The sequence below is a fragment of the Pezoporus wallicus genome, unplaced genomic scaffold (genome assembly GCF_028554395.1).
Source record: "Pezoporus wallicus isolate ANWC-B61680 ecotype Strahan unplaced genomic scaffold, APGP_CSIRO_Pwel_v1 contig_2543, whole genome shotgun sequence".
In the NCBI taxonomy this organism is placed as follows: domain Eukaryota; kingdom Metazoa; phylum Chordata; class Aves; order Psittaciformes; family Psittacidae; genus Pezoporus; species Pezoporus wallicus.
The window spans coordinates 2,870,408-2,896,882 of NW_026638172.1; the positions used below are offsets into that span (position 1 = coordinate 2,870,408).

At 38.0% G+C, this 26,475-nt stretch overlaps 1 protein-coding gene across 1 annotated transcript; it reads left to right on the forward strand.

Moving 5' to 3' along the window:
- The first annotated feature begins 1,871 nt into the window (after positions 1–1,871).
- Positions 1,872–26,049, forward strand: DNAJC15 (DnaJ heat shock protein family (Hsp40) member C15). Its single transcript, XM_057409684.1, has 7 exons — positions 1,872–1,935; positions 2,705–2,901; positions 10,041–10,092; positions 12,087–12,160; positions 18,980–19,056; positions 22,661–22,731; positions 25,835–26,049. The coding sequence occupies exons 1-7, from the start codon at positions 1,872–1,874 to the stop codon at positions 25,903–25,905; spliced, it is 606 nt and encodes a 201-aa protein (XP_057265667.1). The 3' UTR covers positions 25,906–26,049.
- The last annotated feature ends 426 nt before the right edge of the window (positions 26,050–26,475 follow it).

Sequence of the window (26,475 nt, forward strand, 5' to 3'; positions counted from 1 at the left end):
TCACAGCCCCAGACTTAAACAGAGCAGACTTTGACCTTTTCAGGGGTCTCGGGGATCAGCTTGGAAGGATCCCATAAGATACAGTACTGAAGAGAAGTCCAAGAGAGTTGTTCTTATTTTCAAGGTTCCCTATCTTAAAGCTTAAGAACAGTCCATCCTGACAATAGGAAATCCAACAAGAGTGGTGGGAAGCCTGTGTGGATGAACACGCTGCTCTTGACTAAGCTCTCAGGAAGAGTACAAGAGGTGGGAGCTGGGGCAAGTATCCAGTGCCTGAGTGTACAAGAAGGAGAATGAAGGTGGCGAAATGAATAATTCCTGGTGGGCAAGCTGACAGTAAGACAGTGTCTTGGGTTTAGCAGTAGCAGTCAATTTTTTCTCCTTCTTGGTAGCTGGTGCAGCGCGCTGTTTTGACTTCCAGCCTGGGAACAGTGCTGGTGATATGGATGTTTTCAGTTGTTGCTAAGTGATGTTTACCCTGACCAAGGACTTTGTGAGGCTCATGCTCTGCCAGGGAGGAGGGGAAGCTGGGAGGAAGCAGAGACAGGACGCCTGACCCAGGTTAGCCAAAGAGGTATTCCATACCACAGCACATCATGCCCGGAGGGGGGGGGGGTAACTGGGAGTTACCCGGAAGGACACGGGCTTCTGGGTGGGACTCGCTTCTTGGCTGGTGGTATTGTATTCTCTTCCCTTGTCATTTTCTCTTATCATTGTTGTCGTTGGTAGTAACGGTGGTGATTTGTGTTGTACATTGGTTGCTGGACTGTTCTTGTCTCAACCCGTGGGAGTTGCAGTCTTTCGATCCTCCTCCCCATCCCTCCGGGAGCGGGGAAGGGGAGAACCCCGAGTGGCGGGGGGGGAGGCACCTCGATTGCTTCCAGCCCTTCACCACTCACTGGGAGTGACTGAACAAGCTGTCTGGCTAGGGTTTAAACCACAACAGACAACAAAACATTTGGGATTCCTCACCCTCCTGTATTTCACATAGATTTTATGTGGCACCACTTAGCCAGATTTTGTAAATTATGGTTGTATACCTGGGTATTAGAGAAACTATTCTGGACTACTCTGGGGTTTGGTTGTCCAGAACTGCAAAGCATTGTTAAAATTCATTGCTGTTGATGTTCTGCTGAGTTTTTTCCACTGAGTCTTTAAAGTTTTTCAAAGCAATGCAGCAATTCTTGTTTAGAACCACACGTGTACTTCCTAATTGCCTGGCCAAACACTGGTGGCTAAAAACGGTAACTCTCATTCACTTTGCTGTCCCATCGAACTCAAAAGTGCTATTTCTATGTATAGGTACTTTTCTTATAGCTGATTATCTTTTAACAAAGAGCATTACATCATCAGGAGAGGCCTGGATTTTTTCAAACAACTTGCAATAAAATGCAGAATAGGAAAATTAAGGGAAAAAATAAATTCTAATACTTGTAATTTATTATTTTTCAAACTGAGTTTCTTAATCTAAAAAGTGGTAAGTTGACATACATTACTTCTATGCAAATCAATGAAAAAAAATGATTACTCGGGGACATTTTTATTGATTTTAAAATAGGTTTCAAGTTTACAAGAAATTCAATTTTTCTGAAGGTTTAAAAAATTAATCATATATGATTGTATGTTATATGTTGAATGAGAGAGTAAAAAGGAATGCATTTCTTCCCAAGTGAATCATTATACAACTTCCAATGACTTCTGTGTTATAGAAAGTTAAATTTATGCATATGTCTAAGATGGATGAAATGCTCTTTATGGTCAACTCACCTTTATGGTTAATAGCAGCTGTACTTTAAAAAGATACTTTAGAGCGAAAGCAGTTGCCTTTTGGTGTTGTAGGACTGATGAGTATCAATCAGATATACGATACCATGACGTGTGCTCAGAAAGATGCCTCAGCAGAGCAATTAATGTTTGAAATAGGAGATGAGGAGAGTAATTCTCTTTGTTGAGTCACACCACTTAGCAATCTGTGGATAATTCAGTTCCATTGCCAGCACTACGAGACAGGACAGCGGGAAAATCAGCATAAGGGCAAGAGATGAGCTGCTACGCTGCTGTACAGAAATGAGATTCATCATTTTACATTTTGTGATACAGGACTAATGGTGATTGACAGCATCTGCTTATGAGTTACTGCTTGAAGATCTTCCAAAGGGTGAACTATGATCCTATTTGTCAGCATTTGCAGGAAATCACAGAGTTATAGAATTGTTTGGGTTGGAAGGGCCCTTCAAAGGTCATCTAGTTCCAACTCCCTTTCAAAGAGCAGGGACATCTTCAGGTTGCCCAGAACCACATCCATCCTGGCCTTGAATGTCTCCAGGGATGGTGCATCCACCACCTCTCTGGTAAACCTGAGCCAGTGTTTTACCATCCTCGTTGTAAAGAATAGTCTTACTCACATCCAGCCTGAATCTCTTCTCTTTCAGTTTAAAAGCGTCTCCTCTCGTTCTATCACAACAGGTCCTGCTAAAAAGTCGGTCCCTATCTTTCAAACCGCTCAGGAGGGCAAATAAGGGAGACACCGACACCAGTCCCTCACCCTGCGTTAAGCCTCTAGGTGAGAAAAGCCCCCCGAAAAGAGCCAAGCTCTTCCCCGCCGGGCAGACCCTGTGTCCCCTGCGCACACCACCCCCGTACCCGGGCGCCGGGGCGGGGCTTGTCTGAGACGACAGCGCTGGCCCCGCCCCTCGCGCGGAAGATTGGCAAGGGGAGGAGGGAGCTTCGCAGCCCGTCCTTCTAACTGGTTTGTCCCTCCAGCCGACCTGTAGCGCTTTCTCCTGTTCCCCCTCCATCATGGAAGGAGCCGCGGCCTCCTCCGAGGCTCTGCGCTATGCCGAATACGCCAGAGTCCCTGCGGGTGCCGGCAAGGGACAAGCCGAGCTGGACCGAGGGCTGGTGAGTGCGGCGGGGGGGTTGGGAGAGGGGCAAGCCATCCCGCGAGTGGCGGCTGAGGAGAGGAGAGGGGAGGGCAAGACCTCTGCCATTCATCTTCCTTCTCTTCCTTCTCGTCATGCCCCACCCCCGCTGCCGGCAGAGACGGGGCGGAGGTCGCTCCTCCCTTTGATTCCCCCGCAGACCCAGGAGGCGTTCGGACACTTTCACCCTCCCCAGCGCTGCTTCTTAGCCGAGGGCTTTCACACCCAACGAGTGTGAGCACCGGGGCTGCGGCGGGCAGGCGTTCCGAGCCCCCCGGGGTGGGCAGGAAGGTCGGGGGTGGGGACCCCTTGCCTCGGGCGTGAGCACACAAGGCCTGAAGTTGTGTTCCCTTGCCGCAAAGGAATGATACCTGTGGTGTTTTCACATACTGTGCTAGTTTTATTGTGGCTGGTTCAAGTGTTAATGGTTTTGTAGAGCTCTGTTTCAGAAAAATAATTCCCATCTGATCTTTTTTAGCATGGGAGAGGGTGAATGGGTCTGGAGTGAAAGGCAAAAATGCTTTCAAGGTTTCCTATGCGGTAGTGTGCTGTAGAGGGAAGGGTGCTGGAACTTTATCCCACTGCTTCTGTCTGGTCTTCTTTCAGCTAGTTCATGTGACAGCAAGTTCTCTTTGGAAGAGAATTGGGTATTTGTAAAATATGTGTGGAACACTGCTTAACATACTGAATGGTGAAGTCTTCACATTTTTAAAATGGCTTTAAAAATGAATTTGCCTTCATTGTGTGCCTGTTGTTGTCTCTAGAATACTTTGCTTTTTAACACAATTTTTAAAATCATAGTTGTCTCTAAGTTGTTAATCCATTATTACTACAGTGTAGGACTTCTTTTCCTCCAGGTCAATCTTTCCATGTATTTAACAGCAGCCTATGTAATCTGAAGAAGCTGACTCCCAAACTTATTATTGTCATATCCATGTACTCTCCCTCTGTGGAATGCTAGAGGGGAAGTTCCTGGTGAATTTTGTGGAGTCTTTGGGCCTTCTTACCTGTCTGGGGTAAAAATTGCATCTGGGATTTAATGTGGCTTTGTTGGTGTGAGTTTTTTGTCAGGTTCTTACTAAGGTCCAGAGACTCAGATTGGTCTTTAGAGACTAGAATCTGGATTGCTGCAGTTTTCTGTTGAAATATATTGTTTAGCCAGATGTTTCAGTGGAGAATGCGGTGTTTTTCAGGCATATATACATTGTAAACTGTTAGCATACAGTTGGTAGTAGAAACTCTTTATATAACATTAGATAGTGGAAGAAAGGACAGTATTTGTACTTAGTGCTTTCTCAGCTAAGGAATCCAGAAGGAGATCAAGTTGTGTATAACAATATTCTAAAATTTAGCCAGAGAGAAATAGTAAGATCAACTGTAGTGCTGTGCATCTGTTCCTCCGGTGTTCTGAAGGGTTAAGAAGGCTGCCTTGCCACAGTAGAAGGAAAGAGTAGTAGGAGATAACAGCAGCATTCCTCTCTTGGAAGTAATAGAGCTGTGTTCAATACCATGCCCTGAATCTTGGTTGTGAGTTGTCCAGGATGTTAGCTGAAGACTATTCTGCCTTTGTAGCTGTTTTACAAAAGCATTTTGAGTGATGGAAGAGAACAGTAGGAGCACAGAGTGTTCACAAAGACAGGTCGTTGTTAATACACACTCAAAAAGATTGGTTTGAATGCTGTATGGTAATGCTTTCATTAGTGAATCCCTTGCTTTGGTACCATTTCCTATGAAAAACTGTCAGAAACTGTAGGCATAGCTTTATATACAAAACAGAAAAGTTGCTATTAAAATAAATGACTCAAATTGACATGAGAATTGGGTGAATATGTAGAACAGCATCTAACTGAAATTACTTTTAGTTCACTGTTGAAAAACAAATTAAGTTTCAGAGGAAGGTAAGACAGGAAGGCAAACATTAAATTATGCAATCAAATCTGTTGCAGATAGTTTATAATATAGACCCACTTCAAAACGTATCTGGCTCCACATAGAGTTAACTAGGTGATTTGCTCTGAAATAGTCTTCCAATAAGCTGTACCTGCTCTTATGCGGAATAGGACCCTTATTCTAGCTTCTGTACCGAACAATCATGGATTTCAAGTCAAGAATTTTTACATAAGGGAAAATGTAGTTTCAGAAATATCTTTTACACTTGGTTAGTAAAATTATGTATCCTGCTGCTTAGTGGAATACAGCACTTGGGGGGGGGCGCAGAGGGGGGAGTCAGTAAACCTATTCAAACTTTCTTAAAATGAAGGGTTTGGTTAAGCAATTTACACTTGTGTACTTATTTGAATGTAAGTACATACTTCCTAGTTTGTTGATCCATGATTAAGCATGGACTAATTACAAAATGCCATCCAGTCCATCAGAACAAGTTGTTATTTTCACTGTGCTTTTTATTCTGTTGCACTGTAGGTTCAGAGGCAAAAGACTGTGGAGCTTTTGCTGTGTGTCTAAAAGCTAGTTGTGAGAAGAGCAAAATATTTTTCATTTGACCAAGAAGGGTGTTTTCACTGCTTGTGGTAGAAGAGCTGGTGTGTAAAATCCAAGTCCTGTGCAAGCAGATATGTTTTAAAATTTCTGAAGGTTGTTCTTTTACTTAGTCAGATGTAAAAGTGTTGTGATGAAATTTTAAAATTATGCATTTGCAATTCTCCTTTTGTTTATAAGTTTAACTTTTTTTCTGCTTCATAGAAGGAGAAGCTGCAGTGCTAAGAATTACAGAAGTCTTATTTTTGAGTATGGTTAAGTTAACAGAGCAGTGTGGTTTAAGAATGTGCAAAAAGAATATCTTACTCTTGCCTGTTTCTTCTAAAAAATTTAGGCTACTGGAAAATTAGATATTAAAGGATTAGACCACAGATGTCTGTATGCTAACAGTATATGAAATATATGTTAATTAATATGCTTTATCCTCTTGTTTGCCAGATGCTTTGGTAAGTCAGCTCTTGCAACTGCCTTTCTAATGTTTGTATTTTCTTACACAGGTTTCTGAAAAGAATTTTTTTAAAAATCAGGTTTTGCAGATTTGGCAAAAGCTTATTTGTTTTCTGTAGCTAAGAGGATTTGTTACTGAAAGGTGAACTGCATAGTAAAATTAAAATATTGAAATCAGCAGAATAACATAGGGTTGATGACTAACCTTTGGGAGCTGATTCATTGAATAAAGAAAGGTACAGATGTTACTTTTTAATCTTTTATTTCTTTATTTTTCCCTCTTGGGTCTTAACAGAATACTTTCATTTAAAACTTGTATCTGAGAAATTTTGTAATGGCATTTTTTACAGTGGGGGGGGGGAAAGCAGCTCTGTCATAACTGAAAGCCAGTAAGTGTATTTATTTACTTATTTATGTATGTATATATATATTTAGTTTTTATGAGTCTGAAATAAGAGGTATTTTTAAACAGTGGGACCCAAAAATAGTTCTTGTAGTAGTTGTATTAGCATGCCATAAATGAACTGATCCCTTCCTCAGTGATAGTTACTTTTATTTAATATTGATGTGAAAAGAGTTTTGAACTTTATAGTCTACGTTTCAAAGCACCGTTCTTCTCGACTTACTCTTCTAAATAATGAACTGAGTTAAGTGAGCATGGGAAATGAGTCAAGCTGGACTTAAAGGACTTTCTGGTTAGTACTTAAAGTTGCCACTAATGTTAAGAGTGGCTGGGTCAGTAAGAGACAAACTGCAATCTTTCTTACCTTGATTGAAATTCAGTTTTTATGTCATGTATATAGTTTGAATGTTAACACTGTAACATTGAGGGTGCTTTGGTATGACAAGTTATCACTTCTTTGCTACTTTGTGGTAGGTAACTCTTCTGTAACCTGCTCATAATGCAAACGAGGTGAGGTACTGTCAACCAGTATTTCTTAGCTTTCTTGGTGGTTGTGCCTCTCTTCAAAATATGGACAGTCATTCGAGCCTCTCTGGTTTTAACTTTCCATCACTTTTACCTAGTTTTCTGGCTTGTTGTCATATGCCTGTGATCCTACATCCTGCTCCTATTCTAGAGCTGTTGCCGTGCTTTTTTTGCCCACTGTTTTTCAGGCAGCCCTAGCTTTCCACTAACTGCTAGTACTTTCCGCAGATTGAAATAATGCAGTCCAGTGGACATGGCTGACTCTGTAGAGACCCCTGAGAGCCTTTGATATTGTGTTCCCAGACTACTGTGCAAAAACACTTAAGCTGTTTCTGCACTGAACTGACAGAGTCCAGGGTTATTTATTAGCCTGGTCTCAGTGCTTGGCCTTACCTGTGATAAAGTGTCTGCTGCTAGTGCCCAGTTGCAACCAGCATACCTTATTGCAGACTGCTAACTTAACCCACCTCTTTGGTGGCAAAGCAAGTATAACTTAAGTTGGACAAGTACAAGCTAGTGTTTTGGTTTTTTTGTTGGTTTTTTTTTTTGCCAACGTGATCTGTTTAACACATTGAGCTCTTAATTGACTGTAACAACATAGATTCTCACTGTCACTCTGAACCAGTCAAGGAGTCTCTTCAATATAAATCCACAGTCACAAACCACAGAACAGAATAATAATAGAATTTCTGTAGGGTTATGATATTTTCAGGAATGATGTGGCTGATATTGGTTGTTTTCTAAACAGGAATTAGAGACTTTTAGAAGGTTGAATATTGAGAGCCTGGGAAAAAACGATTTGTGAGAAGAAATGACGAGTTTTAGTTTAGTGTGGAGATGAATGGTATGCTTCACTATTTTTTATCTTCTGCCATTAAAGGTAACATATTTTTTCATGGTCTAAAGACAAGGGGAAATTTTGTGGAACTCAACAACAGACATAAAACTACTGTGTTATTTTTGCATTCAGAAAAGAGTGCTAGTATTGAGACTGAAGACTACACTGAAATGGAAGAGTTACACTACTGAAATGAGTAGATTTTTAAGGCCAAAACTCCCCGAGTCTTAACTTTGGAGCTTCACTTTAAGTATGTTTATTAAGTCTCTTCTATTCTATGAGAAACCTCTAGGCAATTGCAGCATTGTGTTATGTGAATAGCTAGAATAGCCCCAACTGGGTAAGCAGGAGGTAAGTACTTAGTTAAAATGCATAGGGTTCAGAAGCTAGATAGAGAGGAATGCATCCTCTTCTAGATGAGCTCAGAGCAGACTATCCCTCTCTCTGTTCTGAGCTCAGTACTACAAGCAGCAATAACAACCACTTGCCTTTGCAGCCAAATCTGTAGGAGCTACTCGGCGTGATGGCAGTGCCTACATCTTGTACAACTGCCCTTTTGCTGGGAAAGTTGTTGACCTGTGTTCTAGACCATAGTTAAGACAGGTCTAGGAGGCTTTAAAACTGATATTTCCCAACTCTTTCCCCTACTCCCCCTCTGTGTTAACAGTGTTTCTCTACCCTAGGTATCCTGTAACAAAATCTTAGGCTCTAAATACAATCATTTATTTGAGTCGGTGCAGTGGTAAAAGCAGCTCAAGCTGGTTACCTCCAGAGAGGGCCCTCAAACAAAGATATCCTCAAGCAGTTGTACCCTTACAATTTAAGTTTCCCACCCCTCATGCAACAGTTTGGTACGATAATAATATTAGAGTTTGGAGTTGACTTGTTCTCAGTTAGGTCCCTTCACTGTCTTTAGGCAGGCTGTTTCTCTTCCTGAGTTTGCAGGTTCTGCTGACAAGGGGTAGTGTCCTTCCTTGTTTCCTTATCATACACTGGCTCTGGGGCTTCCTTTTACTTAAGCAGGTAAAAAGCTCAGCATATCTGTGGGAAAATTCACAGCTTGTGGCCTGAGGCTTCAGCACATCTAGCTACTAGTGCTAAGTAAGTTACACTAAGTGACTAATTTCCTTTATTTCTTTACAGTCTAGAATTGAGATTGGGTACTATCAAAAGGCAGAATTTTAGCCCCAGGAGGCTTAGTAGCAAAGGCAACTTGGCTCCAAATTCAGTTATTAGGGGACTCGTGTTGAAATTTGGACTTTTAAGTCCTGGTGTCAGGCTTGTTGGTAGAAAAAGTGTAAACCAGTTACTGGATAAATACAGAAGCAAGTCATGTTTAGAAGAGACGGTCTGGTGATAAAAGCATTTTCATTGTTATATTTTGAATTCAAGCTAAACAGGCAGAATTTGATTCCTTGTGTTTCCTGGGGGAAAGTTCAAGGCATTATTGAACTATTATATGATAAGACAGGTAGTGCCACAGATGACTATTTAATCTGTTTTGGAGATTACATCTTGCCTTTTTGGAAGTGGAGAGATGCCCCCAACACTTGCAGTGCTCATCATCCTTCTTGATTTCTGCAGGTGTGTGAAAAGTCAGTACATTCTTCAGGGTTTACTACATAGCTTTCAGCAGCTTCTTGTTTGACATGGAGATGATACTTATTGTCCTTGAGGTGCTGGCTTTTTTCAAGCACTGTGTATGTGACTGTTGTCTGCATCAGATGTTTTAAGTCTTTTTTTCTTTTTTTTTTTTCTCTCCTTTCCTTTCTTTTTGTCCTTTTTTTTTTCTCTTGTGGTTTTGGTTCCAAAACCCCAGTTAGACTAAAAGTGAATCTATAAGGTAGAGTCCAGTGATTGATGTGAAGTAATGAAAAGAGGTTTCTGTGCTTCATTTCTCTACTGGGGCTTCCACAAGTCAAAGCATGAACAATGGAAGATGCTAATGTATGTTTGTGGACATAGAGGTTAAGTTAATATTCCAATATCATTTTCAAGCTATATCATGATGAAATTCCCAGTGAAGGACTTTGCGCAACAATATATATTTTTTAAGCTCTTCATATTTGTGTAATAAACTGATGATCTTTGTGTTGAATCATTTGGCACGACTAATTTCAGGTGATCCTGAATAGTTGTTTGCCTTTTTTTTTTTATCAGTACATGATGTGAACTGCTTTGTCAGTGTTTTACAGATTTGCTAATGGGTAGTTCCTGGCTAAACCTGATGTGCTGGCAGGGGCTAATGGAGCTGAACTCTAAAAATCTAATGTAGCCTGTGGAATACAGAACTTACTTTTATCTTTCTTGTAAATGTCAGACATCAGAAATACTTGCTGATAAAATAAAAGGTGCCTGTATTTCAAATTAGAATTTGCCTGTTATTCTGATTCCTGTTTCTCTGCTTTAGGCCAGAACAATGATAGCTGTTGGACTTGGTGTTGCAACTGTTGCATTTGCAGGTAAGCTAAATTACCAGCTGAGTGTGGAACTGTCACTTGTGAGCTGCTATTTCCAAAAGGTTAATGAAGCTTTTATAAATATAAAAATTGGAAAAATAGACTGTTTGAGCGTGCTATGGAGAACTGTGTCCAGGTATAGTTCCCATCCCTCCAAAATCCTGGACATGCTTTCCAAAATTCTTTTTTGAAAAGTCACAGTTTGAAACTAATTTTATGGACAGCAGCTAAAAGGTTCCATCTGCTTTTTGCCTGCAAGATGTAATGTGAAAAGTTTACTTTGTTTATTTAATAACATATTGCAAGGTGGATGCTCTGTAGTATAGACTGCAGCAGGATCTTGTGATGTAAAGGTAACACCTAACAAATTCAAAAAGAGAAAAATAGAAGGTTTAGGTGGCTGCAGTGATTTATCACATTAAACTGTTCCCATAGTACATTGTTTGTTACCTGAACTCTTTGCATCTGGACTGTATGTTATTCTGAAAAATAGGTTCTAGTCTGAATACAGCTGTTGAACTTAACATGAGTAATACTTTGGGTTACTTAGACTGGATGACTGTGGTCTGTTTTGGTTTTCAAATACACAAACCAATTTCCATAATTTTCAGTATATAAAAGCAGCCAAGGTCAGCTGTGTACAAACGCATACACCAAGAACTTACTCAAAAGATGAACAAGTTGCACCAAAGTTCAGTGGCTGTTTTCTGGGTACAATGATTAGGGGAATGAAAGCCAAGATCTTTGGTAATGTATGCCTTTAAGCAGTTGGTTTATATATGTGTTTGTGTAGAAGCAAAAGAGGAATGCTTTTTAGAATTTCCGCTAGGTGAGCTGAAAAATTAATGGCAGCTAGCAGAGAAGTGGTGGCAGAAAGCATGAAGAAGGTGAGATCACAAGTAGATCACAAATAGATCACAACATTTCAGCAGTGATGCTCTAATAGTGGCTTTAGCTTCTGTGTTAACATAAACATGGGTTTAGATAGCTAAAATAACCTATGGTTATTTTATATTTATATACCATATAACCTATGGTTATTTTAAGAATTTATTCTTAAAAATTTATGGTATTTTAAGAAAGCAAGGTGCTATCTGAATGAAACAGCCACAGTTTTATAAAAAGTTTTTCCATTGTGTATAACAATAAGTTACATTGCTAATGAACAGTTAATGAAAACAACAATTGGGAAGAGGGAGTGTAGAGAGAAAATTCTCAAGTAACATGGCGCAAATCTTGATTCTGAAATTGATAGACCTGCTTTGTACTTCTGAGAAAACAGTCTAATATAGTTTACTCTAGCCTTTCCTAGCTGTAGATATTCACTACCAGTGGGGAGTTGAATGGCTCTGAATCCCAGAAGATTCTCTCTTTGTAGCAAAATAAAAAATGCAGTACTTACAAAATGTGTGATTAAGCATGCAACATCACAGCAAGAAGCATGTAGTACATAGATTTCTTTTCTTGAAAACATAACCTTTGAACAGTATTTAATAAATAATGTATATCCAAAGCTAATGTTTCATACTGCCCTTTTTCTTGAGGTTCACAAGGCATATCTCTTCATTTATTGTATTGAAATGCATTTAAATCTGTTTTGTGAGCAAACACAATGGATCTTTGCAATCCCTGACTAGTTTTTTAAGTGAAGTATACTGAGCTTCTTCCGTTCCCTTCCCAAAGAGTACAAAGATTGAAAAATGTAAACCATAGCAAGTTTACTGTGGGATGACTTCTGGGCAGGATCCAAAAATGACTGTTGAGGGAACATCTTGAAAAGCAGTAAAGTGCAGTGGGGCTGTACTACAAATAAATGAGACAAAAAGATTAAAAAGGAAGGGGTTTTATTTTATTTTATTTTATTTATTTTATTTTATTTTATATTTTTTAGAAACCAAAATTCTTTCTGCTTTATGCTGATGAACGTAAGTTGGAGACTTTTTTTCTCCTTTTAGTGAATGTTGGTTATAATTTCATTTAACTTCAATCTTTTTCAGGTCGTTATGCTTTCCAGCTTTGGAAGCCGTTGGAACAGGCAATTACAGAGACAGCAAAGAGGATTTCAACTTCTGTAAGTTTAGCGGTTACTTTATGCTGAATTAATGATTTTGTTTCAAGTATTTAGAGAGGAGACATTTTATGTTACATACAGCAAGTGCCACTTTGATTATCCTGTTTTCCAGGATAGGGGTGCTCTTTACTGTGCATGTTCTGGCATATTATCTGGCATGTTTTTAAATTCATGTGGATGTAGCTATATCAAAAGATGTTTGTGAGCTTGATAAACAGAATTTCCTGGTGATGCTCCATGTTTGAGAACTGTTTGCTAATAAGTGTGTGATAAATGGTTAAAGGCTGCTGTGAGAAAATAGCTAATTCCTAGAGATTACAAAGTGATGACACGCAGTTTCATTTCAAGAAGCTAAAAATGTAAGAAGTTAGTCTTTTTTTCCTTTTTTTTTCTTTCCCAGATACAGTGTTAAAGTCAATAAGGCAAATTGATAAACTTCTAAGAAAGGTTGCCATAGAGATGGGCATAGAGATATTGTTTTCTTGTTCACATATAAGTTGTCTTTTTTAATTCCCTGTCTGATTTGAACTTTTAACCAATTTTTTGCTCTTTGTTTTGCCCTGTATATTTAAAAATGTGATAATGAGGTAAAAAAATAAGAGATGGGGTGTTGTGAGAGGAGCATATGCATGGAATATTCAAGAGCATTTACTTTTTTCTTCAGTGGCTATGCTGTCCTCTGGTAAATAAATAAATGCATTCAATTCCTGTTTGATTAAAGTAATTCCTAGTGAGGTAGATGTTTGATTGTAGAAGTATATTCCTTCAGAGTTCATGCTCTGTGAGCGCTTTTCCACAGTGGAAGGAATACAGTTCCTCTATGAGAGTGTTGAGGGAGTAGTAGATTATTATTTCCTGAAAAAGATATTAAAGGTAGGTGGTTAGTTTGTTTGTTTTTAAAGTAAACATTTGCATTGTACCTATTAACACGAGGCCAGTTGCAACATTGTCTACATTATATAGAGAGATGCTTGAGTCCAAATACATTTGCCATCTGTACTTTGTGTGTCCCTTCCTGGGGAGGGAGAAGACTAAACATGGGCTGTCCTCTGGGGGTTGATCCATGCTTGTTCTTAATTGCAGTATGTATCAGCCAGAAATGGTGCTCCTCAATCAGTCTTTGCCCGCTGTCCCTCTGTTGCATTGCTGTTGTGAGGCCAACTGTTTTTTTTTTTCAAAGTAATTTTTTGAGAGATTCCCAAGTTGCCTGCCAGAACAGCAGAGGGGATTTTAGATACTCTGAATTAAATTGCTTTCACATGATATGGAAACAGTCTGACTTGCATGCTTGCTAGAGGTAGCTTGCAGTAAGGACATGTGGTTTCAAAGTAGGGAGTGCTTCTATCTTCACCCTCCCACCCCAGCAGTTTTACTTCAGCATTTCTTCTATACATTTGTAGATACAGGCTAGAGAATTTAAATTCAGACATCTTCATGTAAGAAAGCAGGCAGTGACTCTTTAACACATTGAAATATGACATGCTACTGCACAGAGAGTTGTCTGTTCCTAGGAAATTGTACCCCCCAGTACTGGTATACTGGCTAAGCCAAGCTCATTACAGGCCTATCTCATTTTTACCGCAATGACTTTGAGAGTCTTGCAGAATTCATGAACAACCATAAAGAGCAAGCCATGTGCTTTTGCATTCACAGTATTCCTAGTCCCTGGAGCTGCATCCTCTGTCTGCCTTCACATCCTGCCTTACAGCCCAGAACGTGTGTTGATTTCCAGTAGAGTATCTCTTGTCTGCTATTCTATTCTGAACTTGAAAATACATGTTTACAGTGCAAGATGAGATTGACTGAATAAAGTGAAAGCTGTCTCTTCCTGGTTGTCATTAACTGTATGTATTTGTCAGTTTTACATTTGTGAAGGTAATAGTATTTTCTTCTACAATCATAGTGCAAAGTTAAGACCCTTGTGTAATTCTTAGCCAAGGTTATTTGTTCTTTACTACTCTACAGCTACTATTTTTTTGAAATTTTTTTCTACCTTTTTTCCTCCCCTTAACAATCAGTTATTTCCTATTTATAACGTTTTCTCTAAAAAAGTAAAAACATTGCGTACAAAGATCCCATGTAAGTGCTTACTGTGAAAACTTCTTGCGTTAGCTGCCTTATGTGATTTTGTTTGGGGAATTTGAAGCTGCTGAATATGATCTGTGAATTAGCACTTTCATCACGTTTCTTTACAGCATATTGCCCTCTAAACTCTACTGACAAAGGCAATCGAGCATCTACCTATGCTTACTGGATAAAGCCTCCGATATGACTATGTGTCACATAGCGTCTATGCTTAGTGTTACTTTGCTGGTTTTCTGTGGTGTTTGGAGGTGCCTAACTTAGTCATTGTGGTAATTTTCAGTTGTTACTCTAGCTTTCTAGAATCAAACCCTGTCCTTCATCACAACTGTCTTTTGAGAGGCTGTGAAGCAGCTGCCTATTTGGCTTGTTCTCTCTGTAAGCCACCACTCCTCCTCACCCCATTCTCATCTTCCATTTGCAATAGAAATCACAGTTCATGTTGGTTGCAGTCACCATGCAAGGTAATCCAAATGCTGTTTATCCTTTCTTCTTGCTCACTAAGAAATTACTTAGGTAAGGTCAAGTTGAGCAGTTACGAAGCCATCATTTAAAATGCCTGCTTGTTGTATTTTGAGTATTTTACACTTTGTATTTACTTACCTAAATAAATAATGTGTACATTCAGCAACTGCACTCATCTTTTATTCAGAAATAGTAAGTAAAAGCAACTAAAAGTGTTACGTTTTGTTCTGAATTTCTACCTCTAATTTATGGCAGTTAAATATATATTCTAAATATGAAATGTAAATGCTACTGTGATTTAGTCCCTAATTTTTCTACTATCTCCTTTTCAGTGGAGGAAGATATAAGAGGAAACATTGTCAGTTCCCCTCTATGTCAAATCATAATGCTTGTTTCCAGAGAAATATTTTTTTTTTTCCTTCTGGTTTTAGCCTAATTTTGTTGCTGGTATCACAAATGCCAGTGACGTTGTTTTGTTTCTGTGTGTAATGACAAGAGTCTGTTGCCAATAGAAGGTGTGTAGCAGTAAGCAGTCATTTAGCTTTTCTTCCTCAGACCTTAATGCTGTTAATTAGAATGTTAGTATTTCCTTAAAATATGAAATTAAAAAAGTATTTCAAAAGCATTCATTACATTTCTTTGTTGAATCAATGATATTGTATGTTGAGAGATAGAAGATACTGAAGGTAGAACCAGCAGTTCTAGGCAAAAATACACAAACACCACAGTCCTGAAAATTCTGTGTTCCAGAGGAAAAGGGTATCTTCTATAGTACGTTAGAGGTTTTTTGCACTGTTTCCCTTGTTGGATCCGATTCTGCTCGAACTCATAGAATTCTGAATTGAGAGGAAAAGGTAACAATCATCTCCCTTGTCCTTCATTGAAAATAAAGTTTTGAGAGAATAATGTAATTGCAGTTTGTTTCATATATTTTATTTTCTAACTGAAGTTAAGGATGCTAAAGTTGATCTTAGCAAATTGTAGATTATATTTTAATGCAGCTTTAATAGTTTGTTATTGTAGTTTGATGGGGTTTGGTTGGGGTTGTTTTGGTTGTTTTTTTTTTTTTTTGTTGTGTGTTTGTTTGTTTGTTTGCTTTTTCCCAATGTTTGTTACTTTTCCAATAGAGGACTGTATTGGTAGTGGAACAAAGCAAAGGTTTTGGAAAAATTTACCACTTCATGGGCTGTGATAGATGGTCTGAATTACGGAATTTTGCATCTCTTGCTTGGGATGGAAACGGAGATTATGCTTTCCCTGCACTATGCCAGGAAAAGTGTCTTGAAGATGTCACAGTCCAAATGGATTCTTAGCTGACTGCTTTTGTGAAAATTAGCAAGAGTGAATAGTTATTTGCAGAGCAAGTCCAGCTGTTTTGTGTCATGTCTCGCTATGTCCATGTCCCCCCTACCAACAGCATTTGCTTAGAAAGCAGAGCTTGCTTTATATAAGTACCTGAACAGTAACAACATGCAAAGAAATTAAAAAAATTAAATTATAGCCCCTGACTTCAAATAGTATGAAGAAATAGAGCTTATTTCAATGATTTTTCCAGCACAGAATTTGTTTGCAATAGCTGGGGTTAATAAATAATCAAGTGTCTAGAACTGCCTGCTCATTGAGGACTTCTTGTAATAGAAAAATACCTTGAGTATTGTTTCATTTCATTGCAGCCATTACTCAGAATTTACAACTGGGAGAGCAGGGGAGAAAAGCTTTAATTTCAGTAGCATGCAAAAGTTGTTTCATTAGGGAACTAGAAATTTGCTGAGATGTTTCCTAAAATGAAGACTCGCTTTCTTCCCTTTATTCTAAGCAACAGGAAAAATGGCTTTTGTATCTAATTTCCTTTTGCTTTAAATTCTGTTTAGGAGCAAGACCTTAATTTAAGAATTGATTATTCTTGCTACATGCTTCACGTCTGAGAAGAAAATGCTTTTTCGTGATGACCGATTCAATGAACTGGTTTTGCTGATGTGCCAAAGGACACAGACAGCAGAATTTCCTTTTTCTTTTTTTTTTTTTCATTCCTCTTGGATGTGAGCTGCATCAAGGCTCCCCCAGGGTTAGAACAGTGTCAAGGACGTAGGCTTTAAAAACACGAAGTATTTCTGAATGTAAGCCTATAGCCACCTCTCCCTATTTTCTTATTTTGAATAGTGTTTTAGATGAAATCTGCCAAGAGCAGAGATGAGCTTTGTTAGGGATAATTCAAGTACTGGTCTTTACATGGATACTGAACCAGTATCCTTGTGTGTAAGAGTTGTATGCCAGAGGTGACGGGCAAAGAATAATTAACCTTTCCAGAAATCCATCTGCACCTAAGCTGCTCTGGGAGAAGTCCTGGAAAATCTTTCAGAAGCCATTAAAGTGTGTTTTTTCTCTCCTGGCTGTAGTAACTGTTCAGTATCACTGCAAATTTCTGTGCAGTTCAGCCTCCTCAAGAGTGTTACCTGGTGACCATTAAATTATTAGCATCGTTTCCTCTTGGAGGACTGGAGAAGCCCTGTGTATTCCTTCAGAGTTATATACTCTAACCTGTAAAGTCAATGTGCACTAACTATTGCAGACCTCTGTTGTGTTACGCTGTAGCTATAGAAGTGGTTTCTCAACAGGCTTTTGTTGTAGGTGTGACACATCCACAGTTACTTCAGCTTTGATACCTGTAGTGTTATAGTAGCGCTTATTTCGTGTAAGGTTTGGGGTGGGAAGAAGGAAGATAAAATTGTTTTCAAATCATAACAGCGCAACAGAAAATCTATGTGTGTGCTCTGTATGACTTCATGGTAGCAACAGGTGAAGTATTTCTGGACCATGCTTTTGGTGAATGTTGCTTCAAGCTTAATGAGAGGCTTTGCTTCATATCGTAGACAAAGCCCTTTAAATGCTTTAATGCTTTTGAAATTATGTAAAAAAGAGTTTGAGTAAACATAAGGCAAAATTCTTGCTGAACATGAATGACTGTATTGGGTGAGAAAGGTGTTTAATAAGGGCCAGGCACATTTTTACTTGTGGGTAAAAGGAACACTTAAAAATAATCTTAGCTCTTGGGCCAGACTTCCCTTTGATAGCAACAAAGGAAGCTTATTTTTCCCCAGTTGATAGGTTTTGCACTGAGGAAAAACCTCCAGTCTGTTGAGTGATTTCTGTGTGCCAGTTCCAAAAGGCAGGCTGGCTTGGAGCTACATCTGCTGCCTCTGGGATTTGTGCAGTGTAAGACTATTGTTTTTGTAGCAATGGTCTAGTTCTTAGTTCTACTTATAGAAACCTTTACACTGAAGACATCACATGTAACTATCAGTCGGGGTTCAGTATCTTTTACATTTTAAATTAAAAAAAAAAATTGGCAAATATACTTCTAAACCATTCCCTCTAACATTTACATACTGAAATTTACTCTTACCTCCATCTCCTCCTTTTTAATGTTCTTTTCTGTCCCCTTCTTAAAACAGTGGCTAAAGTATCTCATGCCAATGAGTTTAGAAAAAACCTCTCTCTCTCCAGATCCTCTATCTAACTGTCATCAGTCAGTGGTGTCCAGGGAAGGCTGTAAAGGCAAAAGTTGGTTAGGATTTCTCCATGTACTCTGACACTTTCCACTGTTCTCCAGCTTTCCTGAAATAGATGTTGTAACTTTATGCTAAGCCTTTTTGCTTTTACTTTTTTTTCTTTTTTCTCTTTTTGCTCTTTGTATATTTTTCAGGGTTCCTTCAAAGAACTCACGATAGATATTTTTTTGAAGTAACATTCTTTCCCATGAAAAGTTATCTGCTCTTACTCTTTTATTGATTTTACCTACTTTGTAGAAATATCTGGACTTCAGAGTGGTTGTCCATAATTCCTTGGATGCCAAAGTATTTTGACTTTTGCAATTTTCTACTGCAGTGGTACCAAAGCTGTTCCAAATAAGTTTCCCCCTTTCCCTTTCTTGCCCTCTCCAAGACATACACTGTACCACTCTGTGCCAGTTTGTACTCTGATTCTGGACCCTTTTGCTGAGAGACAGGATTTTTAACGGTTGTATCTATTAATATCCCTTATTGGCAGTAGAAGATTGTAAAAACACAGATAGTTATTTTTAAGTTGTTTTTTCATATGTGTTAACACTCAGGAGAAATCCTTTCAGATTACCTGGTTTGTAGTCATTCCATGCCTTTAAAATAAATTATAGATGAATGCAGTTTTCTGAATGAGGTTATATAAATATGATTTAGGTCCTGGCACCTTGTACATGAAGCTAATTATTGGTTATTTTCCCTTTCTTCTTTTTAGAGTCTTTCATCATACTATAAAGGAGGATTTGAACAGAAAATGAGTAGGCGAGAAGCTAGTCTTATTTTAGGTGTAAGGTAGGTGTGTTGCTTTAAGATGTTTTTGTCTGGTATGTATTGAATGAAAAAAATGCATGTTGTGAGAATGTGCAGTGCTCTTGCCAAAATCTTAACTTTTTAAAAAAGACATCTAGTGGCTTATAAAACATTCTAATATTCTGCTTAAGCTAAAAAGCAAACAATAAAATGCTCATAAAACATGCAACTTGTGTTTGGCTTGAAGGCATGGTGACATATTGCATTGGAGAATTAGTGCTCTAGAAGTAATCAGAATAGCACATACTGTGCTAATTAGTGTAATCACGTGGCCTGGTCTCCAAAAAAACCTGTGAGACAAGGAATATTGAAGATTATATTAATAAATGAGAATAAATCAATTTCGCTTGTTTTTTTCATAAGTCAGTAACATTTTTTTTCTTTCTCCACTCTGATTTGTTTGGATTTAAAAGGTTGAGGCATATTGCAAACAAACAAAAAACACCCCAAACAAAACAACCCATCAAAAACCCCAACTTGGAGAGACTTGTCATTTAAAGTAGGTATGGTAAATAATTTCCATTTTATGTGGAAATAATTTCTGAGTAGTCAATGAATTTTTCAGTGGATTTTTAAAAAACATTTGGGTGGCACATGGTAGCACATGTCTTGGTGTTTTCTGTAAAGCAGGTGATGTGGTAGGTTTGAGGACTTTCCAGATGAGGGAGCAGATCTAACCTTAGGTAGTAGATTTCTCCTTTATGGTCTAGATCAGTGAGTTCTGAATAAAAAAATAAAAAAAAAAGGGATGGTTTTAATTATCCCTGGAAGAAATTATTTCAGATGGAGAAAACTGGGACTTAAAATCCTGTTCAGTGTGTTATTTGTGTTTACTTCTAATATAATGGAAATTATATACATTTAGCGTTTGCTTTAGAAAATAAATTGCATCTATTTGAAATATTTCATGCTTGCACAATGAAGAAGAGATTTATGGGAATGCTCTTCAGAAATATTTCATTTGGCCTTTAAGTTCGATAATGTATTAATGCTTCCACTTTGTAAGGGCACATTCAATGATACTTCACAGTAGCACATGGCAGCTTATTAAAGTGTGTTTACAGTGGCAATGCATAGCCTGAACAGTGCTCATGGATGTGTCTGAAGTTTCGTCACAACCGAAATCAGTCCCCTTTTAGTTTTAATAGCTTGAGTCTTCACCAGGAGCACTGATGCTGCTTGTTGTGTTTAGACTGAGTCTTGCATGTGTTAAGACTTAATCAGATTTGAGGAAAGTTCTTCTTAATATTTAAAGGTTTGAGCTTTGAAATGTATAGAAGCCCAGCTAACATTTTTATAGGAAATTTTGACATTGTTTAAACACACTTTTCTAGACCAGATTTAACTCACTGCTTACTGTATGATATATATATTATATACCCCCCCAAAAAAGGGGGGTATATAAGTGTTATGGAAAATGCCAGGGTATGCACAAACTGCATCTGTTCAGGCCCTGATTTTATTGTAACACTTGTCCTCTGTGTCACAGCTTACAAATCATACTAAATTTTGAGGTAAAGACTTTCTTCAGTATTTCAAGTGCTGAGTATGCGTGGGTAGTATAAATGCTAAATACAAGCCATGGTAAAGGTGAGCATTTGATGGTAGCTTTTAGATTTTCAACATACCAGCCCATTACACATTCCTTCCCGTAGATGCTGAGGAGGCTGTTGTGAGGTCCCCCAGCAGCCCTCTCTTGTCCAGGCTGAACAAGCCCTGCTCCCTCGCCCTCGCCCTCTCCTCGAAGGGTGAGTGCTCCTGCCCCCAACTATTGTGGTGGCCTTTGCTTGGACCTGCTGTGGTTGGCCAGTGTCTTTCCTGTACAGAGGCCCCAAACCTGGAGACAGCAGCTAGATGTGTCTGGCTAAATAGAGAACAGCTGTTGCTGTTGACCTAGTGACCATATGCCCCTTCACCCAGCTCAGGAGGTCATTGTCCTTCTCTGCAGCCAAGGTAAGCTGCTGAGGCTTTTTGTTTTGCTGTGTTTCCAACAGAGCTAGTCCCCAGCCTGTAGCACTGCAAAGGGTTCTTCCTTCCCAGACACTGGGCTCTGCATCTGTCCTTGTTGAAGGGTTCCTGTAATCCCGTTCTGGCAGCCTGTCCAGGTCCTCCTGAATGTCAGCCATGCTCTCCAAGTATTGATAATTCCCACCAAGGTGATGGACTTCTCAGCCAGTTAGTGATGTTGGAAGGCGCCGTGATTTGGCTGGTTGGTGAGACTCAGGTTGTCAGGCTGTACCAGTTCAACAAAAATGTGATTTTTCAAATTAAAGGGGTTTTTGATAGTGATGAAGAATCTTTAGAAACCAGTCTGACTGGGATAAACAATATCTCAGAAACTAAACAAATTTGATTTAAACTACCTAATTTTGTAGTTGAAGCAGAGCTGCATGTTTTTCCGTGGTATGCAGCTGCAACATTTCCGCAGTTACTCTTTGGCCATCTGAGTTTCTAAATGTGGTGTATTGACTTTCCTTTTTATTGCTAAACAACAGCTTTAAAAATCAAAATATAGATGATTGTTATTTTTAGCTGTCCAATAACAGAAAGTTTCATTCTGGTATTTATATAGTTCAAGGCCTTCCACCCTCTGTTTAAATCTTACTTTCTGGGTTACTTTCTGTTCCATTGAAGTACTCTTTTCTTATGCAGTTCTGTGAACTATTTTTGCAACATACCCTAATTTCCCTGTGATGGAATAATAATTAAAAGTTGTTTACCTCAGGAATTTAGTTAGACTGATACCTTGCATTCAGACTGTACCTACAAAAAGATTAATTAATTGATTTCATCACTGATTAAGAAGTCACCTGAAGTGGAAAACACAGCTTCATTTCTTCATGCTAACAAATTATGAAAAACTAAACCATTCAAACTGTCTTTTTGCATATGATAGCCATACTGTGTTGGCCTACTGCATCCGTAAGTGATTATTTGTCTGGTAAGGTACATATTTAGTTTAAGCCAAGTACATATTTTATGTATCTCTTATTGAAGAAAACAACATCCTGTAGCACTTGTAAATCAGCATGTCCTTGAACATAACACACTGAACAGCTTTGCAAAAATAACATACAGCTTTGGTTTTGGTTTGGGTTTTTTGTTTTGTTTTGTTTTTTTTTCCCAGGCTCCTGCAGAAAGAAGAATTATTTCTAGTGGCTATACAAATATTTACAGTAGAACAAAATGTGCTAATACTAAATATTTGTTGTTTTGTCTCTGATCGTAAAAATATTTATTTTCTACAAGGAAAAAGAAGTGTTTTCTGTGTTTAATGATGAGAATAATAAACTAGATACACCCTAGAGCTGTTGGACTTTTCCCTTTTTTAAAATCATTTATTTTAAATAATTTTCTTAAAAAGCCTGAAAGATACTTGTGTGTCAAGCATGCAGGCTTTTGAAAAAATGTCCTTCCTAGTGTGTCTTACATGCCTTTGTTTACTTCTTTAGAGGTGCAGTTTTATGTTTTGTCCACAAGATGGTGAAAATCTCAAGTTTTAATTATTTTTCAGCCAGTATAAACTGTTAATTTATAGCCTGAGCTCAGTGACATTTATGGTAAGCACTTCAATTTATTTTTGCAGTCCATCTGCTGACAAGGCCAAAATCAGAACAGCCCATAGAAGAATCATGATTTTGAATCATCCTGATAAAGGTAAATAATGATTACTTTTCTTAACCAGGGTTGGGAAGGAAGAAGCTTAAACGAGATCCTTTAAGTTTATTGTGTAAATAACCACTGAGTGCAAATGTATCTTGTTTATTTATAGACTTGAGCTTCTGTGTGTCTACTTGCAGATAAACTAGGCTTTATGAACCACAGTTTTACCCATTTTTCTCTAATGTTGTTTTCTATACTTCAGTTAAAACTATGAGCTCAGGGACCAGTCTTCCACACTTAAAAATAATTAAAAATATGAAAAAATTAGTTATAACATTTTTGTATTAAACTGACATTCCTGTTTTGAACTGAGAGGGACCAGTCACACATATGAAAGTAACTTTCTGGGAGCAAATGTTCTGCAGTCACTAAGTACATCATTGATGAATTTCAGACTTCCTGGAATTCACTTGGAAGAAATGTAAAGCTGGGCAATGTTGCCTTAGTGGCCAGTTTTTTAATGTAAATTTATCTTACGGAAAGGCTATTATTATAACTTTAACTACACTACAGCTGGTTGAGAAAGAAAGCCCATATGTTCATTGCTGTTTCTACTTTAAAATAACAGATGGTGAAGAATTGCAATGTATTTCAGAAGTCAAAAGGGGAAATTGGAGGGTTTTTATATCTTCTTGACAGAATTACAGGGCTCCTTGCCAGCACCCTGTTTTAAGAAAATGAAAAAAATAACTGGCCATGGAAAGGTTTTAGGTGTTGCTTTTCTTTTATGTCTTCACCCCTCACTTTAATTCTAAAGTTGTCTTGCTTATTCAATTCCATGCTTTCATTTTTTACACTTTTTATAATGCATAAACTGCACAGCTGTAGAAATCTTCTGCTGCATTTGTAATGTATTACGATGGTCAAAGGCCTCTTAACCATCAGGGTACCAATTACGTCAAAATTTTTTATAATAAACTTCTAAGCTTATTGTAGCAGTACTTAGAGATGTGAGCCAGCACTGTGAATCTCTCTGTGGAATGTTGAGCAGACCTAAAGAGGCAGTTCCTGTTACTAAGATCATACATTTTAATGACCTGGTCTTACAGCTGTAATGCACCTGCAGTTGGGCACAGTGTAGGTCTGGATGGATGCAGTGAGCCCTCCTGTGTGCTATTAAGTTGGAGCATTTTCTCAGTAGGGACACCATTTGAAGGAATTTGTGCCTCTTTGCTGGGCCTGCAGCTCTTCTGGCATGGTCATAGAAAAAAAGCTTGTGTAATGTCTTCAGCTGCAGAGAGAGAGGGCCTGAAGTCATCTTGAACATGTGGCATCACAGAGAGACTTCTTTGCTTATGTATATCTTGATTTCTTCTGGCTGTGGGTAGCACAGATGTGCTTTTAAAAATAATATTTGACATTAGAAAGCTATTTTAAATTACTGCTTAAATTACCAGCTGGAGTTGACAGAAGAAAGGGCAATAATTACAGACTTTAAAAGTTACATATGTTATGAAATCAAAAATGTTGGAGAGAGTTACTAGAGATAAGAAATATATAGAAGTTTGCATTAAAACTTTCCCCAGTGAGCAGTACTAAAATGGTTGCTTATTAACCTTTACAGTTCAGTTTTAAAGAGTTTTAATTGATAAATTGTATGTTAATTTGTCAGTTAGTAATTTTGTGAAAGAGTATTTGCTCACGGAAAAAGAGTGAGAGAGAAGCCTTTTGGACTTGCCCTAATTATAAACAAACACTTAGGCAATCATGAGATTGAATTTTCTCTCATTGGAGGGCTACAAAATTAATATGGCACTTAAGGATGTAAATGTAGTGAAAACACTTCCAGCAGATTTGAATTTACTTTAAGATCCTGCACTCTAGACATGTAGAAAATCAGTGCACATTTGGAAATTACTTGGGATACATTGTTTATTGCAGTTTTTAGTCTTTACTGTTTGATCCTCCTGGCTACTCTTTGAATGAAGCAATACCTGATGTAGTAAATCCTATTCCTGTATAAAAGTCCAGTTGTTTTTAAAAAAAATAATAAATAAATTTTCCAGTAACCAGTTTTCTACCCTTCCCCTGCCCTGCCTTGCTTTCTTCCAGTGTGTCTTCCATTAGGACTACATTCAAACAAAACCAAAACATGAACAAGAGAACTCTATCACCTTTTCCAGTTGTTTTATTACACCATGATACGACTTTATAATGATTTGGATTCCTGCAGGAATGTCCTAAAGAAGCCTTTAAGCCAGACTTACATTTTGGTTTGGGTTTTTTTTGTGTGTCTACAACTACTTCTGTGTATTTCTTCTATCATTATCTTTTCTGATTAATAGAATGAATGAAATGATGAATGAAAAAATATGATTGAATAGATGCCTTGAAAAATGCTATTCAGTGCACAATTTTGTTAGAATCACATTTTCATGTAAATGTACAGGTGTCTTATAGTAAATGGTAAGTTATTGAGACAGACCTTGTCAGGTTGGCTTCAGTGACTGTAGGCAGATGGTTGGCACTCAAGGGGAGAGTGAAAAAAATCCCAAACACAAAAAGACCACTGAACTGTAATCAGATTGTTAGATGGAGCATGAAGCAATGACAGTGTTCAGGGCTAGAAGTTAGAAGGCGTACAATGTTTAAATAGCTTTAATGTGATGGTTTCTGGCTGGTGATTTTGGGTATCTAGCACACAAGAGGCTTGGGAGATGTACGCAAGTGCACACATGTAATGATTCTTTGTCAAAATTACTTATAAAATTTTACCTCTTAGTTTTTTGGGGTGAGTGGAAATAATAGCTGTTAGCTCTAGCTAAATGTTCAAGACAGCTGACCTTGCATACATTTGCAACAGCATTGCACTGCGAGTCTAAATCACAGTGATGTAAAGTGACTTCAGATCTCGAGTCTTCTCTCTGAGATAAATTGTTCAGTGTAACTCTTTAGTGACTTCAGTTTTGGTTACATTTCTCATATTTATCAATTGGTTTGCTTCATGTCAATGTCATTTTTAAAGCAGTTGTATGAAAAGGGTCAATTTAGGAAGGAAGAGCTAATAAAAGTGAGTAATAAAGAGGTGTTGCAAGTGAAGAGTTTGGTACTTAATACTGATGTGTAAATGGTATTACTGTCCCCTTTTTCTTCTCAGGTGGATCACCTTATTTAGCAACAAAAATAAATGAAGCGAAAGACTTGTTGGAATCCAGTGCCAAAAACTGAAATCCACAGCCTTGGGTCGTAGGAGATTCAGCAGATACATTGTGCAACAGCTTCATTTCTGCTTGCTCGGCACAGTTTCCTAATGCTGCATTGATTTTTCCTATTTATTTTCATAATTAAAATTTAAGATTATTTAAAAGAAAACTGAAATATTTTATGGTTGTGTAAAGTTATATACAGTTATGCTCCTGTGAGGAGCAGGCAGTTGGATTTGATGATCCTTATGAGTCCCTTCCAACCCAAGATATTCTGTGATTCTGTGTTTCAATTTTAGTGTATTTTTACTGAATAATGATCCATTACGAGCTCTGAAAATATTCTCTTACTGTCAGTGTTTTTCTTCAGAAGTAGTATCTTCTTTCATTAAACTTTTGGAATTCTTTAAGATCTAAGAAATAGTCTTAAATACAGGGATTTTTCTTCATTGAGGAAGACTTGACTATTCCAGAAATTCTGTGACAATGTTTTGAGTCACAGTAAGTATGGCAGACTTGATGGCAAGTTTTCAGCGTCACCTTACACTTGAATCTCATTCCCTGGTCAAATAGCAGGGTTTATTTATGAGTGCAG

Coding starts and splice junctions, on each gene's coding strand:
- DNAJC15 (XM_057409684.1), top strand. CDS start 1,872: ATGACGTGTGCTCAGAAAGATGCCTCAGCAGAGCAATTAATGTTTGAA. Junction 10,093..12,086: donor TGCAACTGTTGCATTTGCAG/GTAAGCTAAATT, acceptor AATCTTTTTCAG/GTCGTTATGCTTTCCAGCTT. Junction 12,161..18,979: donor CAAAGAGGATTTCAACTTCT/GTAAGTTTAGCG, acceptor TCTTCTTTTTAG/AGTCTTTCATCATACTATAA.